The following is a 16,911-nucleotide window of genomic DNA, read 5'->3' as shown; positions in this document are numbered from 1 at the left end:
AGATGTTAAATGTAAAAGAAATCTCTATTTCTTTCTTTTTTTTTCTGGTGAATTGAATTACAATACTGTTAAGACTCCACGACATACCTTCCTTGAAGTCCTGTTTCTTTCTTTCTTTCTTTTTCAAAAAAAAATCTACTTATGATCAACAAAGCCATATTCAAACAAAACAACCATCACCCACCAATGATGACTTCTCAATTACGGTTATGTTTTAAAATGTCTGTGCTCACTAGTTTTATTTATCCCAGAAGAAGGAAGCTGGGAGACCAGGGTCAAATCCTCCACTTGTATTAACTCTGGGGAAAATGGTGTTTTAAGGGGCTTTAGACACCCTGCAGAATCTCCAGATTCTTGTTTGCACTTCTTGCTGCGAGACTTTCCTGAAGACAAGTTGGAGGGCAGCAGTGCCGATTTCTGAATGTTGGCAGAACTGCTAATATCAGCTTCATTTTTTTTCTGACTTTGAGGCTTAGGTGATATCTCCTGAATAAATAATAAGAAATTGATACTTTTATTGCATTTTCTTCACTGCAGCTCTTGCATTCTATTTTTGATTTTTTAAAAAAAGCAACTTTAGCATTTAAACATTTTTTTTCAGAAGGAAAGAAAAAATTAAATTTAAGCGTTTTAATATTTAAAAAAGGGACTCGGCCAAAGACCATCATCCCAATCCAGTGATCTCCTCCAAGCTGGAGAAATGTGACATGTTGCAGGATTCTTCTATCAACATCTCCCCCTTCATTTCACAGAGAAATAATGTTCTTGTACATCAGCAGGTGGGAAAAAAGGGGGGGATTTCTTCCATGTCTGAAGAAAGCCCTTCCATCTGCAATTTATACTTTATGTTGATCTCTGGATCAGGATGTGAAGCCAAACACCTCTCTTCATTCTTACTGACTGAGCACCATAATTCTTCCAAACATACTAATTATCTGTTTGACTTGACCAAATTTGCCATATTTCCATGTCAGGAATTTCTGCAATATTTCTTAAAAAGCACATCAAGCTTTTGCAATTATAAATCTCTGGTGTGTTACAAAATCTTCCTGATTGCCAGATTCGAAATCTTAGTATTAAATGAGTGATTATTAAAATCCACAAATTCCCACATATGTAGGTCAGTCTGTACACAAGACATGAAGAGGCTGGCAGGGTCCCTTTAGTTGATTTTTTTTTTAAAAAATCATTGACTATATTCTGTATTTTAGCACATAATCTGGATATCAGGTATACATGAGTTTTCATAAGCATCTGAACATTTTGTCAATTAAAAGCAATAACAAAATAAGTGTCATCTTATCAAGTGGGAAAAGCAAAGTATGTATTTTCACAATGTTAATGCCCCCACATCCATTTTGTTCAATGCATATAATGAATCGTCATATCAACATGACCTCAATTTACAAATACCAGCATTTGACATACATGTCTAGAGAGCAATCCACCCCCCCACCACCACCCAGACAGTTCAAAATACTTTCATCTAGCAGAGGTAAATATTGTGCCAGTAAGCATTTCATTAAAGTGTTGGGGAAAATTCAGGAAGCATTTGGCTTTTTGTTAAAAACAAAACAAGCAAACTTTTCATAAGAAGATTCAAATTCATGACCAAAACCGTGTTCTCCAGGCTGGACACTTTTGCATCAAAAGATGGATGTTAGGCACAGGTGACTATATAAACAAGGCAAAGCATCCCTAGCCATGTGCATGGATTATGCAAAGAAACTGCCCCAATCACAATAGGATTAGTGTTGTGCTTGAGAAAGACAGAATGTGCTTCTGGTTTGAATGTCCTTGCTACGTTCAATGTAATGGAAATATGATGTAAAGACTGGTGGAGCAAACATTCCATTCAAGGGTCACCCATGCTATCCCATGTCCACTGAGCATCATTTGTTCATGTGAAACAACTGGAAGACTCTAGAACCATAGCTAAAGCTTGGTAAGAAAATTGCCAGAAATTAATTAGAGCCATAGCTTGTAAATAAATGATTTTATTGTTTCATCTTCACGTGTGAAAGACATCACTACAGAAACCATTACTTTCAAAGTTACAAAATTATTTAAAACAAGGTTTTGAAAACTTGTTCTAATAAGGTGCTTAAACCTCTTTTAACAAGGACAAAATTAAACATGAGAAAGAACCTTAATGAAAATTAGTTAATCTAAGCAGATATTCAAAAGTAAACACAAGGCCGGATCCTAACAACACAATTAAGTGACTACTATACCTGTGACATGTAACCTGAGGATTTAGGTTTAAGATATTGTAAACCAGAAGGCGGGAAGATAAATTAACAACCAGAGGAGACAATCTGAAGTTCTTTTCATTATGTCTTTTTAACCATCAATTAGCTGTAGGCAGGCTGGCATCATGAAACCACTGATTCCTAAAAAAATTATTTATGCCTTAGAAAACAAATTTTGAGCCCAGATTTTGGGTCATCCCAGAATAAACCATGATTTGGGCTCTAAACACACCGGTATTAACCAAATGTATTTTCTTTATAACCATCATTTGAAAACCCACTTAAATTATGGTTACAACTTCAAGTTTAAAAATAGATAAGCGTGTATAACTTAAAAGACCTATAACTGAGACTTGGATGGAGCCATGCCATGGTTGGCTAAAAGCTAAAAAAAATGTTATATTTTTCTGACTTCTCATTAATCAACTATTATTTCTTTCATTCAGGCAAGAATTTCTTTCCATTTCAAATTCCAATTTTTTTCTGTATCAATTTTCTCTATCTTTGGTTATATGTTTTCTATCAAGGGTTTTCAAATTCATATTTTATAGGCTGTTAAATCTCTAGTATTAATAACAGTCTACACCTTAGTGTCTAAGAAAGCCAGCCACGTTTAATTTTAATGTTTTTTTTTTAAAAATTTTTTTACATTATGTGGCTTATAGAACAAGATCTGCAAAACTCACATTTCAACATTGGTGTGATTTCTTGGGAACCACTCCAATGTATTGAGAGTAGCAAACTATCCTCTTAGTACACTCAACTCATCTAGCCCTGTTCTTAGGAAGTCATAGTAATGCCTTAAATGCAAGGCAGGAGAAAATCCAGCGGAGCAGAAAAATGAAAGAGAACGCAGGCTCTCTGCTTTAGATGTGAACTAAAACCAAATCCCCAAGAGATTTTTAATGTGTTTCCTTTTTTAAATATTAATTTAAAAATCTAGAGATTAACCCAAGGAGGAGACGGTGGAGGAGGAGGAGGAGGAGGAGGAGGGTTAGTAATATGGCTCATTGAACAGTTCCATAAACACATATACGTTCACAACCACCAATTCTTACAACAGAAAGGAAACTTCTCTATGTAGAAGAAATTCTGGTAGACGTCAAAACCCCTGTGAGAAAGCACAACTTCAATTTGCGTCAAGGGTCTTTTAAGTCACTTGTTGGCACTATTTCAGCTATAGTGTAACAGTATTTGGGACATCCAGTTTTTTGTTTGTTTGTTTTGATTCTCAGAATGCTTTGCTAATGAAAATTAAAAATAAAGTTCCAGTGGTACTTTTTTCAAAAGGCAACTGGACTTTTTTTTTTGGGGGGGGGGGGTTGGTTGAAGACGTTTCTCTTCTCATCCAAGAAGCATCTTCTGTCCTTCATGAATGAGAAGCAAAATGTCTTCAAGAAGGAAAAAAACCCATCAAGATAGTCCAGTCTTCTTTGGGGGGGGGGAGGGGGGGAGAAGCGCCTTTGGGACAACGATGATTGGATGACTGAGAATCTCCATAGACCAGGGCTGTCAAACTCCCGGTCCGTGGGCCGGATGCGTCATGCGCTGGCCACTCCCACACCTGGTTTAGCGAAGGGGGGGAAAGGTCCCGATAAGTCACGTGATGCCACTATGACAACGTGAGTTTGACACCCCTGCCATGGATGATAAAAAGAAGGTAACCATAAAGTAAGACATCCAACTCTCTGACCTAAAAGGCAAACGGCAGAAGTCCAGTCCGGACAGAATCTCAAACTGGCTTCTGGGTTAGGCACTCTTAGGAGCAACAGGTTTACTTTCATGACCTTCATTTATGCAGAGGTATATTATATACATACACATCGTTCTTTAGAGCCCCTCTTGGATTCTGCCTAGCAAGACAATATTCACATCACAGATCTGGTATTTCCCATAGTACGTTCCAGAATGGCCCTCGGAAAAGAATCAACTCTACAATTTCATACCTGCTCCAAGACTGGAGCTGCTTCTTTGCGGTCTTCTTTCTTTTCAGCACCATCAGCCCAGACAGCTTTGGATGCCAACAATCCTGCACAAGGGGAAAAAAAAAAAAACAGCACCAAAAATAAGGACTCTTTTGAAATAACCGCCGGCGCATTTGGCCAAGGATGATCAGAATACTAATTCTCAGTACAGGTGGTTCCCCACTTACCACCATTCATTGAGGAGCCGTTCAAAATGACAGCGGCATGGGGTGTGTGTGTGTGTGTGACGTATGACCTTTATTCACACTTATGACCGTTGCAGCATCCCCAGAGTCACGTGATCAAAATTCATATGCTTGGCAACTGGCATGTACTTATGATGGCTCTGAATTGTTTTTTCTCTTTTGGTTTAATGCAGTGTTTCTCAAACTTGGCGACTTTAAGTCCTGTGGACTTCAACTCCCAGAATCCCCCAGCCAGCATAGCTGGCTGGGGAATTCTGGGAGTTGAAGTCCACAGGACTTAAAGTCGTCAAGTTTGAGAAACACTGGTTTAATGGAACGCCACTAGGTTTGCTGCTGAGTTTCTAGGACAGGTGGGCAACCATGCAAATTGGATTAAAAACCACAAGCCCAACCACAAATCTGTCAGATGAGTTGGGCTGAGAACGAGTGGCTCAGAGTCATCCAGCTGGGTTTTTCGCACCTAGAAAGGCATGCTCTCCTAGTTCCTAGGTTTAGAGATTTAACCTCTAAACCAAACTGGCTCTTGTTGATTTTATAAACGCAAATAGTTACATAGTTTGTATTTCTTCTTAAGTAGAGAGTTAACAGAGCAGAATAACAGAATCGGGAGGGACCTTGGAGGTCTTCTGGGTCCAGGGTTGTCAAACTCAAGGCCCATGCGCCGGAGTCGGCCCATTGGGTGCTTAGATCTGGCCCGCAAGGCCACCCTGGAAACAGTGAAGAACCAGCCCGTAGTGCCTCTGCCAGCAAAACTGGAGCTTGGGAGAGCCACCTGTCCCCCACCCCCACCTGACCTCTCTTTTCAGCTGCGATGGCCTCCTGCAACACTCAGGCAGCGAAAATGTAGCTGGGGCCACCACAGGCACTCGTGTCAAGCTGGCCATGCCCAACCTGGCCATGCCCCATGCCCCCTCCAACCCTGATACGGCCCTCAATAAAATCGAGTTTGACACCCCTATTCTAGTCCAACCCCCTGCTCAGACAGGAGATCCTATTCCATTTCAGACAAATGGCTGTCCAATCTCTTCTTAAAACTTCCAGTGTTGCAGCATCCACAACTTCTGGAGGCAAGTTGTCCCACTGGTCAATTGCTCTGTCAGGAAATTTCCCTTTATTTCTAGATTGCTTCTCTCTTTGATTAGTTTCCCCTCCATTGCTTCTTGTCCTGCCTTTCGGGTGCTAGGGAGAAGACTTGGACTAGACATTCTGAGTTCCTGCAACAGTTCAGATGAGAGCAAGATTAAACAGCCATCATAGCTGATCTGAAATGACAACTTACCAGTGATCTTGTTAAGACGAGCCCTCTTTGCTTGAAATGAGTTGCCTAGATTGTTTTTCCTCTTATGTGCTAATGCGTTCTCCGCCTGTACAAAGGCAATCTTTGGGACATCCACCAGAGGAAATCCTACATAAAAGAAGGAGGAGAAATCATATATGAGCACCTTGTTTGAAAAGCTCCTCTGGGTAAATCCTTACAATATAAAAGGTATCGGTAAAGGTTCCCCTTGCACGTATGTGCTAGTTGTTCCGACTCTAGGGGGCAGTGCTCATCTCAGTTTCAAAGCCAAAGAGCCAGCACTGGCTGAAGACGTCTCCGTGGTCATGTGGCCGGCATGATTAAACGCCAAAGGAGCACGGAGTGCTGTTATCTTCCCACCAAAGGTGGTTCCTGTTTTTCTACTTGCATTTTTACATGCTTTCGAACTGCTAGGTTGGCAGAAACTGAGACAAGTAACGGGAGCTCACTCCGTTACGTGGCGCTAGGGATTCGAACTGCCGAACTGCCAACCTTTCTGATCGACAAGATCAGCTTCTTAGCCACTGAGCCACCATGTCCCCTTACTTACAATAGAATTACCTCCATATACTATTATGAGATAACATTAGAAATCATAATTAAATCTCTGGAATAATTTTCTTATTAGGGTTTAGCAAAAGATATTGTTCCCCGACACTAAATTCTAAAGAGCTCTGGAATGTTCTGTTGTTCTCCTCGGAGGAATTCTGATCCAACTATTCCAAGGACTACTTGCAATGTCTGGATGGTCGTCTAGGAGTGCCCGAAGACTGAAGAGCATCAACAGTGCACCACAATAATCCAACTTTGCAGTGCATGGCAAAACCAGGGCTCTCTCTTATACGTAGAGAACCACCTGGTTTAACAGCCAAAGCTGACAGAAAGTTCCATTTGATCCACATATTTTGTGACTGTACAATGTCAACATTGTACATGGAGACCCACAGAACCTCCAAATTGCCAATGTATTCCTTAAACTTGGGTGCAACCCTGTACAAAAACTGCACGTCTCCCAAATCGAGGACATGATGTGGGTACGTGCTAAAACCATCTGCACGAAGTCAGTGGAAGCCATAAAATCCTGAATTGCACCTGTTAGAATGACCTCAGCAAGAACAACAAATTTTCCAGGAGTAAAGCACTGGGAGGACCCCCTCCCCCAAACCAGTTATAGGTTCTGCAGAGCCTCCATCTTCATCTAAGTCTTCTGAAGAGGTACACAGCTGAATAAGAGGCTTGGGCAGGGAGATGGTCTCTTAAGCTACACAACACATACTCTCTGACACATAATTACGCTTAGGGATGATTCACACCCTGGCCAGTTTCTCTTTTCACTTTTACCACCAGGCGTAAGACACTGAAGAAGTATAAGCTGGACAAACAGGTTTAAAAACAGCTTCTACCCATAGGCTGTCAAGACTCCTAAACACAATCGCAATCACTCCACATACATAATGGAAGCGTATGACTAGTCCCACCCCCCACCCCAATTACTTGTATAAGGACTATTCTCCATACCAGTGATGGCCCTTTGGAGGCCCTTCGAAGGCCGAAAATCAGCTGGCTGGCGTGCACATGCACACTGCAGCTAACCTAGGGCATGGCCTCAAAGATGGCTCCGTGTGCCACGTGTGCCATAGGTTTGCCATCACAGCTCTATACAGTTCATGTTGTCTTGTATTTTCTGTTGTGGATTGCACCAGTAGAAGCTAAACCAATTTTGTTGTATGCATGATGTACAATGACAATAACGGCTGCTGTTGTCATTATTGTTATTGTTGTTATTATTCAGCGCAGCCACTCGACAGTAAATGGGGCCAAAGAAGGACCTTTGTTACTTCTGTCGTGTCTCTTACATGGACCAGTTCAGTCCCTTAATACCAACAGCAACAGCACTTAAGATTTATATACTGCTCCAGTGTTTCATAGCACTCTCTGGGTAAGTTTACAGATTCAGCCTCTTGCCCCCAACAATCTGAGTCCTCATTTTACCAACCTTAGAAGGATGGAAGGCGGAGTCAACCTTGAGCCTGCTGGGATCAAACTCCAGGCTGTGGGCAGAGCCTCCCTGCAATCATGCATTTTAACCACTGCGCCACCAGGATTCCTTAATCTAATGTAAGTGCCAGTCCCAGTGGTCTCAGTGCTGCCATTCCGCTGATGGTGAGATTCGTGACGGGGGCGTTTTGTGACTTGGATCGCTGTCGTGCTACACCCGTTTCCCTGCCGCGCCAAGAGCTTGAAGGACCTTCGGATCCTGCAGTGACTTTCATACAGAACAGCACCAGCACAAGCATGGCAATTGTAAACCAACATGGTTTGTCACATCATCGGAGTATATTGGATGTATTGCATGCGCGTAGGAGAGGGTAGGCCACAGGAGGGTTTAAATGGCGGAGGGAAGTATGGAATTACAGGCTTGACTTTAATTCACCCGTGTTTTGCACTGTGTGTTTGTTGGAAGTACCGGAAGAGGCTTATAAAGATTACATTAACTACCTACTTAGTCGTCTTGTTTTCTTTGCCTAAACGGAACCTGACAGTAAGTAGATAAGACCGGCTCCTTTAGAGGAGTACAGAATTGGCCTTGAAGAAAACATGTGGGAATGCTGAGTAAAACAGGAGCTTACCCAGATAAATCCTGAGAGTGCAAGAAAGAAACTCTCAAGACTGCCCAGCTTTGACTTTCTTTAGAATAAGAAGGGAATCGGAAGCATATCAGGCTTTCCAGATTCTGTGATTATAACACGGATCAATTCGGGTTCCAGGTTTTCTTGCGAAATCTGTTTTTTGACTACCTTGAGGGAGGGACAGTCATTGCCCATATATCCCTTTTAATCCCTATTGAGTTTTCCCACAATCTGCGCTGTCTTATCCAGACTGTGTTATTCCTACAAATCCGCATACAATGTAGAATGGGACTAAAATAATGATCAAATGGGCAGCAGTTAAGAAAAGCACAGGGTTTGGGGGGGGGGGGGTCCTTCTTCATATGAATTACCAATAATTTTGAGAACCGAAGGCCTTTATTGTCAGACAGTTGCAAATTGGAAGAAAGGCCTGGAGAACTTGCCTATAGAAACACCCACAGCGCCGCGCACCCAGCTAGCTGTTCCTGGTATCATTGCTTCTTTTGGATGAGTAAGAGGTGTGATTTATTTTTCCCCGTATCTGGCTATTTTTACATTAATGCAATCACTCTTTATTGTGCCAGTAATCATTTTGGTTAGATTTTACACATTGCTTTATTCTGGATGAAATAACAAGCAAAGACAGGTTACTCAGAAATTTGCCAAGGCATCCACAGATGAATGGGAAATGAATATTTGGTTATAGATAAGGATAAGCATTAAATGAAAAAATATATGGGATTTTAAAAAAAACAGAGGGGGAATTTGAAATATACTCCTAATGAGGAAAAATAACTGAGGTCATAAGAAGAGATTTAAAATTTGGGGTGTACAATGATGCATAACTATGTAACATTATGAGAATAGCTAGAAACTTGAACCGGGCCCACAGTTCGCCCCAAAAATATGCTTGGGGGGGGGGGATAACAATGGATTAGCTATATATGTATACCTTTAAAAGGAGGATGTATGTGAAAATTATTAATATGAAAGGTAATTATTAATACCATCAATATTAAATGGAGTTTGCTCAGATGCTGGAATACACCATGCAAGCAAAATGGAGAGCGGAAGAGAAAAAGGGAGAGGCGAGGAGGAAGAGAGGGGTTAGGAGAGAGGGAGTAGAAGGGAAGAAAAGTGTAGGAGAGAGAGGAGTGGAAAGAGGAGAGAGAAGGAGAGAGGAAGGGAAAATAGAGAAGAGAGGGATGGTAGAGGGAAGAGAGGAGGTAGGGAGGAGGAGAGAGGGAGAGGAAGCAGGATGGCGGTGGATAGGGTATAATATGGTGTATGGAAAGCAGAAGAGCAAATGGTAGTTGTGGGTTGCTGGTAAGAGGAACTGAGATAATATTGGATAACACAAAATAGTGCTGGTTAAGATGTAATGATATGCCTGTGGTTACTTGTATGAAAAAAAAATTCAAAAAAAGAGAGAAATTTCCCAAAGAAATACATGACGTTTATCAGCTAAGGAGTTCTGATGGGCAGGATGGATGAAGAGTGCCTTGTCTGTTGTTGGTACCCTCACTCTCCTGCTCTTCTAGAAAAGTGTGTAAACATGGTTCTGTGTCTTTCTTGGAGAGAACAGATGAATATGCAGCCATGGGGCTGGTTAGCCCTCCCTTCGCCTTTCCATTCGTATTCAACACTATTTTTTCATCTACCTTGCCTCTTTTGAAATTTTAATTATTTATACGTTTTTTTGTTTTTCTCTTTTATTGTACACCACCCAGAGTCCTTCAATGAGGTAAGATGGGCAGTTTTAAAAATTTGATAAAATACACAAAAGCCTCAGAACAATCACAAGAGCAGCAATGGCAACAGTACAACTCAAACGAATAGCTACTGGCATGAATGCAGCAACATTTCCTTTGTTATCCTTGCCACAGTAGCCTTAATTAATGCTCCCCTCCCTGCTCTTTCATACGACAAGCAGGAGATAAAAATATGAATTTAAGAAGCTCGCCCAAATCCCTATCTTTGTGCCTTCACATGTCTTAAAGGGAGCGTGGTAATATTTCACAAAGACAGAAATAAAATCTCCTTATCACATCATGCCTGGAACTTCATATAGATTCATCCAAGCATTTCTCAAAAGCCCAGTTAACAGGAGGTGGTATCAGGCAAAACAGATGTTTTTTTCTGCTTGCAACCTGCTGTTAAACAACTACAAACAAGCATATAAACAACCACCATTATAGGATCATAGACCAATGGCAATGCGTTATTTATTACAACAGGCAGTCCTCAACCTACAACCACTCATTTAGTGACTGTTTGAAGGAACAAGGGCAGTGGGGGAAAAAGTGGTTTATGACCAGTTTTCACCCTTATGACCATTGCAGCAGCCCCATGGTCACGTGATTCAAATTTGGCCGTTTGGCAACTGGTATCTATTGGTAAGAGTTGCCCAATCCTGGGGAGGGGTGTGGGTCACTATTTGTAGCCTTCCCAGCTGCCTTCTGACAAGCAAAGTCAATGGGAGAAACCAGATTTTCTTACCAATTGAATGATTCAATTAAGGCAGCAAGAAAGGATGTGAAATGGGGCAAAACTCATTTAACTGTCTTGCTGAGCAACATAAATTATGGCCCAATTGTGGTCGTAAGGCAAGGACTACCCGCAGTTTACATGCCATCCAGAGTTGCTTCAACAATGAGATGGGCAACTGTGTTGTCTCCTTTGGACAACTCCTCAGATTCTTCCTGGGAAGTTGGCTCAAGAGAGGATGAGCTCATTCCTGGCACATCTGAACAGCGGGCCAAAAGAGATTTACAGGGGGCTTCGGCTGGGACAGCTTGCAGGAACAGACGGTCAGGGAAGAGGAGGAAAAGGAGCTGCCTTTCATGGTGGATCCGAGAGCACATAGGGAAGAGAAAAGACAAAAGCAATGGAGATCTGCCATATTACTCGGGAGAAGGCCCCCACCCATCTTGATGGAATGCACCGGAAAGCTATTTATCACAGCAGGCAGAGGGAGGCATTGCTGGGAACAACATGTCTGGTTTCTGGATGTGTGTGTTTATTCCTCGTGATTCCTGCTGGATTTTGGAGACTCTGAACTTCTTCTCTTGCCAAGTGAGCTCTTGTGGGTGTATTTCAGTTTGGCCTGGTGGATTAAGTTTGTGTGGTGGACGTAGGAGTGAGGAGAAATTTCCTGACAGTTAGAACAATTAATAAGTGGAACAGAAGTTGCCTCCAGAAGTTGTGAATGCCCCAACACTGGAAGTCTTTAAGAAGATGTTGGATAGCCATTTGTCTGAAATGGTATAGGGTTTCTAGAAGAGCTCCAAGGTCCCTTCCGAACTCTGCTATTGTATTGCATTGTATTGTATTTGTTGGAGCAACTTTCCATTGTTTTATGGATTATTTGGCCATTGCCTTGTGGACTAACCTTGGCCGGCTTGTGGCTGGATTTATTTGGGACAGTTCTGCGGGAATTCCTGGGGAACATTAATAAACTCTCTAAACTCTACTGAGATGCATGTGTGTGAATGAGTGGAGTACCACAGCAGCATATAAAATTATTTAACAAACGAACAAACGAATCAATACATATTTTAAAGGGAAAACCATGTACATAATAAAATGTAGTCATATATACCAAATGTCTCGCTGGATGTGGGCTGCTCTTCTTTCTTCTGGACTTTCTGGATAATTGCTGAGGTTGAGGTCTCTTCCTTCTTTGAAGGTACTTTAAACCACTTTCTGTCCTCTTTGTCTTTATTACTGTTTGCGCTTGTCCGTGGCTTAACTCCTGCTTTGTTTTTCGCGGCTGCCACTGCGGCGGCTTTGACCAAAGCTATCCAATCCTTTGAAAAGGGAAGAAAAGAAAACAACCACCTCAAATTAAAATCCAGGTATGAAGAAAACTGCTTTTTTTTAAAAAAAGGGTATATCATAAAGGGGAAATTGTTCATGCTGAAGAACATCTATTTTTAATTTCTATTGTTTCTTGTAAATTGATACTTAAATATATATGGCACAAAAAAAAGAAAGAAACAAGGATTTTGATGACAGGTTAGTTAATCCTGGGTGCCAAAACTTCCATTCTAGGAATTAAATGCTGTTAAAAAGTCTAGAATGTTCTATGTCTCATTTGGGCCCTGCTAATTGTCATGTTTTAGGCTAAATAGCTGTTGCTGACGTGTTTAGATTTGCCAAATTGACTTCTAGAAAACCACCGAGAGACAGTATGATCTAGAGAGAAAATAGAACATTGCAGTTTTCTGGAACATTCCATTTCTGTAGGATAGCTTTCCATACCCCCCTTTATTTGTCCTAACAGTTTAAGGTTTGGCAGTGAAAATGTTAGCAACAGCATTTGTATAAAACAAATACAGGAAACCTCTATGTCAGATTTGACTATCTGTGTATCAATCTCAATGGCTTTGTTTTGAATCAGGTGGCAGGTGGCATTTAGGTTGATTAAATAAATAAAATGATCTATTGAACCAACCCTGCTTTACTTCTTGGGCAGAAATCTTTCCCATTTTTTGAAATGGAAATTGTGCCGACTCTTTGATTCCAAATATTAACAAATATTTTGCTTGCCAAGGTTAACCTTCATGCCAGGAAAAAAAATGAAATCCTATTAAGGTAACTGTATCATCTTTATAGCACTACTAAATCCATTACTAATTTAGCCCAGATTCTTTGGATGTCTTTCAAAGGAAAATGTCCAGAACAAGTAGTTAGCTGTTTTCCATTATCTTATAAACTTCTATACCCAAGAAGACTTTAAATTGTCTTAACTGCTATACAATAGCTACAGAAATTGGAGAATATCTATTGTAATTAAAAATCAAGTCAGAGCTACCCTAATATGCATCGGGCTAGTCTGTATCTCAGATTCTGTTGTTTTTACACCTCTGGCTGCTTAAGGATGAACAGTGCATAACTACCTTGTTTCCCTGAAAATAAGACCACCCCGGATAATAAGCCCACTGGGGCTTTTGAGCACATGCGCTAAAATAAGCCCTCCCCTGAAAATAAGCCCTCCCCGAAAATATTGCAACACAGCAGCAGCCATGAGGTGACCATACTCACTGCCTCCTGCACCTCAAAAATAATAAGACCTCCCTGAAAATAAGGCCAAGCGCTTATTTTGGAGGTCAAAAGAAAATATGACCCTGTCTTACTTTCAGGGAAACACGGTACAGCCCAGGTGGCTAGATTCCGCAGAGCAGCACTGGGAATTCGTCAAAAACACTTGTCTAATCTGCCCTAGCTATTTTACACAACAAATATGGCAAACCCTTTGCACTGCTTATTCCTTTTAGCATTAAACTGACTACAGGCCACATAGTTTATAGATTGCATTTTTAGTATAATTAGACCATGTATAATTGACAGCCCGGATTTTATCATAGATTTTAGCTGGTATTTATCATTTTATACTATAATTTTTAATTGCATATTTACTGAGTGTTTGGATTTGTTCTGGTCTATGACTGTAATAAATTGAATTGGGACACCATGCTGACAAAGATATACTTTATGGTGATGTAAAATATATCACAAGTTATGTGAATTCTAATGTACCATTTAGGATGTTGATTCTGAAATGCTGCATAGATAACACCTGCACAGATGTACGTACAAGACTCATAGCTGTCACTCTGACATATATTGGTACATTCTACAACACGTCAAAAAGTGAACAATAATAATTAGGGACCATGGACATTGACAGAGATCAATATTGTGGATTTGTCAGATGGACATTTGGCCATATTTTCTTAAGTATGCATATTTTACAAAGCATTTTTTTAAAAAAACATATTCTATTTTAACTCTGGTCAACAGTTACTCTTCAAGTCAGCCTAGTAGGAGAGTTTTCTCATTTGAGTGTGCTTTCTGAAGTGTTTGTCCTAGTTTGTCCAAAAGCAGGACTCTTCAAACAATTCATTAGAGTGGGATAAAATGGTAAATGAAGAGAAACGCCACATTTGCAGATGACATGAAATAGAGAGGGACCACTGAGAAGGCAAAAAACAAACGATGACCTTGATGGGCTGGAAAAAGGGGTTGGAATTAATACAGTGTAATCAAGAACAAATTGAAGAACCCTACATAGAGGGGGGAAATATGAATCAAATGCACAATTAGAAGGTGGAGGACGCAAGGCTGATGGTAAGGTTTTGTGTAAAATATTTTGAAAATGTAATTAAACACTAAATTAATAGGAGTCCCTATGATCTGGATGCAAAAAATTCAAAGCTAGGCTGCAGTCATATATTACAGTTTCCAAATCATGTAACACAATCACCATATTCAAATACTTGGTCCAATTCTGGACATTTAAGAAAAAGGATTTAGAGAATCTAAAAGAATGATGCTGGGGCAGGGATCTAAGTCTTACAAGGAGAGACTCAGAAAATTAAGTATTCTCAGACTTGATCAAAAATGACAGAAGGGAATATGGCAGCAGAACCAGAAGAGGGAACAGATGATCAAGACCTGTTTTCTATCATCCTAGAATATATAGCACAGAATTACAGCATTAAACCAAACAGAATTAGGTTCTAGTGGGGTGCTAGGAAAACTTTCTGTGATGTGACAGTGGAATCAAGTACCAAAAGAGGTAACTTGATAGTGAAATCAGTGAAATCAATCAATGACTTCTCTTTCATTAGAGTGGTGCGGTGGCCTCACCACCAGGAGGCTGTGAGTTCGATCCTAGGTAGAGGCAGATATTTCTCTCTCTAGGCACAATGAGAATTTATCTGCTGAATAAAGCTCCGCATTGGCAACAGGAAGGGCATCTGGTCATTAAAATGCTCTGCTAGCTCCATTCAGCTGCCCAGATTCCACCCCACAAGGGATTATGGGGTGATTAAAGGATGATGATGAATGACTTCTCTTTCATTGGATGTTTTCAAATACAGGCAGGGGAGACATCTGTCATGGATGCTTTATTCAGAATTCCTGTACCAAGCAAGTGATTGAACTGGCTTAACTAAAAGATTCCAACCACAAGATTCTATCATATGTGCATTAAATCCCACACACATGTAAAGATATGAACTGCAGATCTACATTTGCACTCAAGAGTCTGACAAATCCATATGCATGAATGAAGAAAATGCATTTTATCTTCTGTGGTAAAAGCAATCTTACACAAAGGTTCAGAAAGAAGGAAACTTTTTAATTTCTTCTAAATTAATATACAAAGTTACGCCTTCCTAGAAGAAATATTCATCAAACTTGGATGATTGGTCTACTGAATTTCATCTACTACTTTCTACTATTATCCCATCTATTTTAATCAAACCAGTAGGACAATATCTTCTGTGTGTACATAAAACTGCAGATTTACATCCAACAAACGACATGTATTACAGATTCATTCTCTATTGTTAATGTTAGACTCTGTTAAAATAAGTTGTTTTCACTTTGAAGAACTGGTGTCTCAGACTTCAAACGCTCCAGTTATCTCAGAACTGTATGAGCTATTGTCCAAACCCTCAACAGCTCTGCAACATTTGTTTTCACTGGATAGAATATATTAAGAGCCACACCTCATAATTTTACAGCTTTAAACATGAGGAAACAAAGCTGATAGCATTCCGCCACCTCTTCAGTTCCTACCTCCACCGATGACTTCTTTAGTAGCAACTACAGGTACTCCTTGACTTACAATTGTTCATTTAGTGACCAAAGTTACAACAGCACTGAATAAAAGTGACTTATGACCATTTTCCCCACAGTGGTGACTACTGCAGCGGTCCGTTGGTCACGTGATTAAAATTCAGAAGTTTGGCAACTGATTCACATTTGCGATGGTTGCAATTTCCCAGGGTCACGTGGTCAACATGGGACTTTCTGAGACGAGCAAAGTCAATAGGGAAGCCAGATTCACTTAGCAAACTTGTGTTACTAATTTAACGACTGCAGTGATTCACTTTAACAACTGCGGCAAGAAACGTTGTAAAATGGAGGCAAACTCCATTTAACAATTGTCTCACTTAGCAGCAGAAATGTTGGCCTCCATTGTGGCCGTAGGTCAAGGACTACCTGTATAAACTGCTCATGTTCAGATGAGACCTTTGTCCGGTATATAGACAGCTCACCTGAAGCACCCTTATTCACTCTAATGGACTGATGCTCTCACCTTCCACGGCTCTACCACAGTTCTGCCCCTCTCTCTCAAGAGCTCTTCCACCTATTGTCACACCTCTTCTGCTGGTCTTGGCCACATCTGGTTTTCGTGGTTTTTTTCCTCTCCTCAGCTTCTGCTTCCTGTGTGCCAAGAACCCTCCCTCGCCTCCTTCCACAATCCCACAAAACTCACTTCACGTGGCTCGTTATCCGTCACTAATCTCAGCTCCGGTGCTATCTGTTGCCTCTCGCGCGCCTAATCGTATCGAAGATAAAACACAAACATGGAAACAAAAAGACAAGTTATCACGACATGCCTCTCAGTTGGATGGCTCCCTTCACCAGCCTTCCGCAATTTCTTGCCCTCCCAAACGCAACCGTTTTAGAGAACAACAACAACCTGAGACCTGCAAAACTATTGCGGCCAAGATCGCGTTGGTACCGTCCTCTGCCTTGTCTCTG

The 16,911-nt window shown here is 40.8% G+C and overlaps 1 protein-coding gene across 6 annotated transcripts in view; it reads right to left on the bottom strand.

The window, feature by feature from the left end:
• PHF20L1 (PHD finger protein 20 like 1) overlaps positions 1-16,911 on the bottom strand; it is a 65,380-nt gene that overhangs the window by 24,101 nt on the left and 24,368 nt on the right. For 3 of the 6 annotated variants that reach the window (XM_081949863.1, XM_081949862.1, XM_081949860.1), the window contains 5 exons: positions 16,643-16,705; positions 11,951-12,158; positions 5,702-5,827; positions 4,199-4,281; positions 234-486 (listed from right to left, as the gene is read on the bottom strand). In XM_081949863.1, coding sequence (XP_081805989.1) covers positions 234-486; positions 4,199-4,281; positions 5,702-5,827; positions 11,951-12,158; positions 16,643-16,705 — 733 coding nt within the window. Of the gene's footprint in view, positions 1-233; positions 487-1,981; positions 4,282-5,701; positions 5,828-11,950; positions 12,159-16,642; positions 16,706-16,911 lie in introns of those variants that run through there. The other 3 variants (XM_081949864.1, XM_081949861.1, XM_081949865.1) reach the window with 3 other exon arrangements.

Source organism: Natrix helvetica (assembly GCF_964273705.1).
Source record: "Natrix helvetica genome assembly, chromosome: 4".
NCBI classification, from domain to species: Eukaryota; Metazoa; Chordata; class Lepidosauria; order Squamata; family Natricidae; genus Natrix; species Natrix helvetica.
This window is presented reverse-complemented; position numbering and strand designations above follow the sequence as displayed.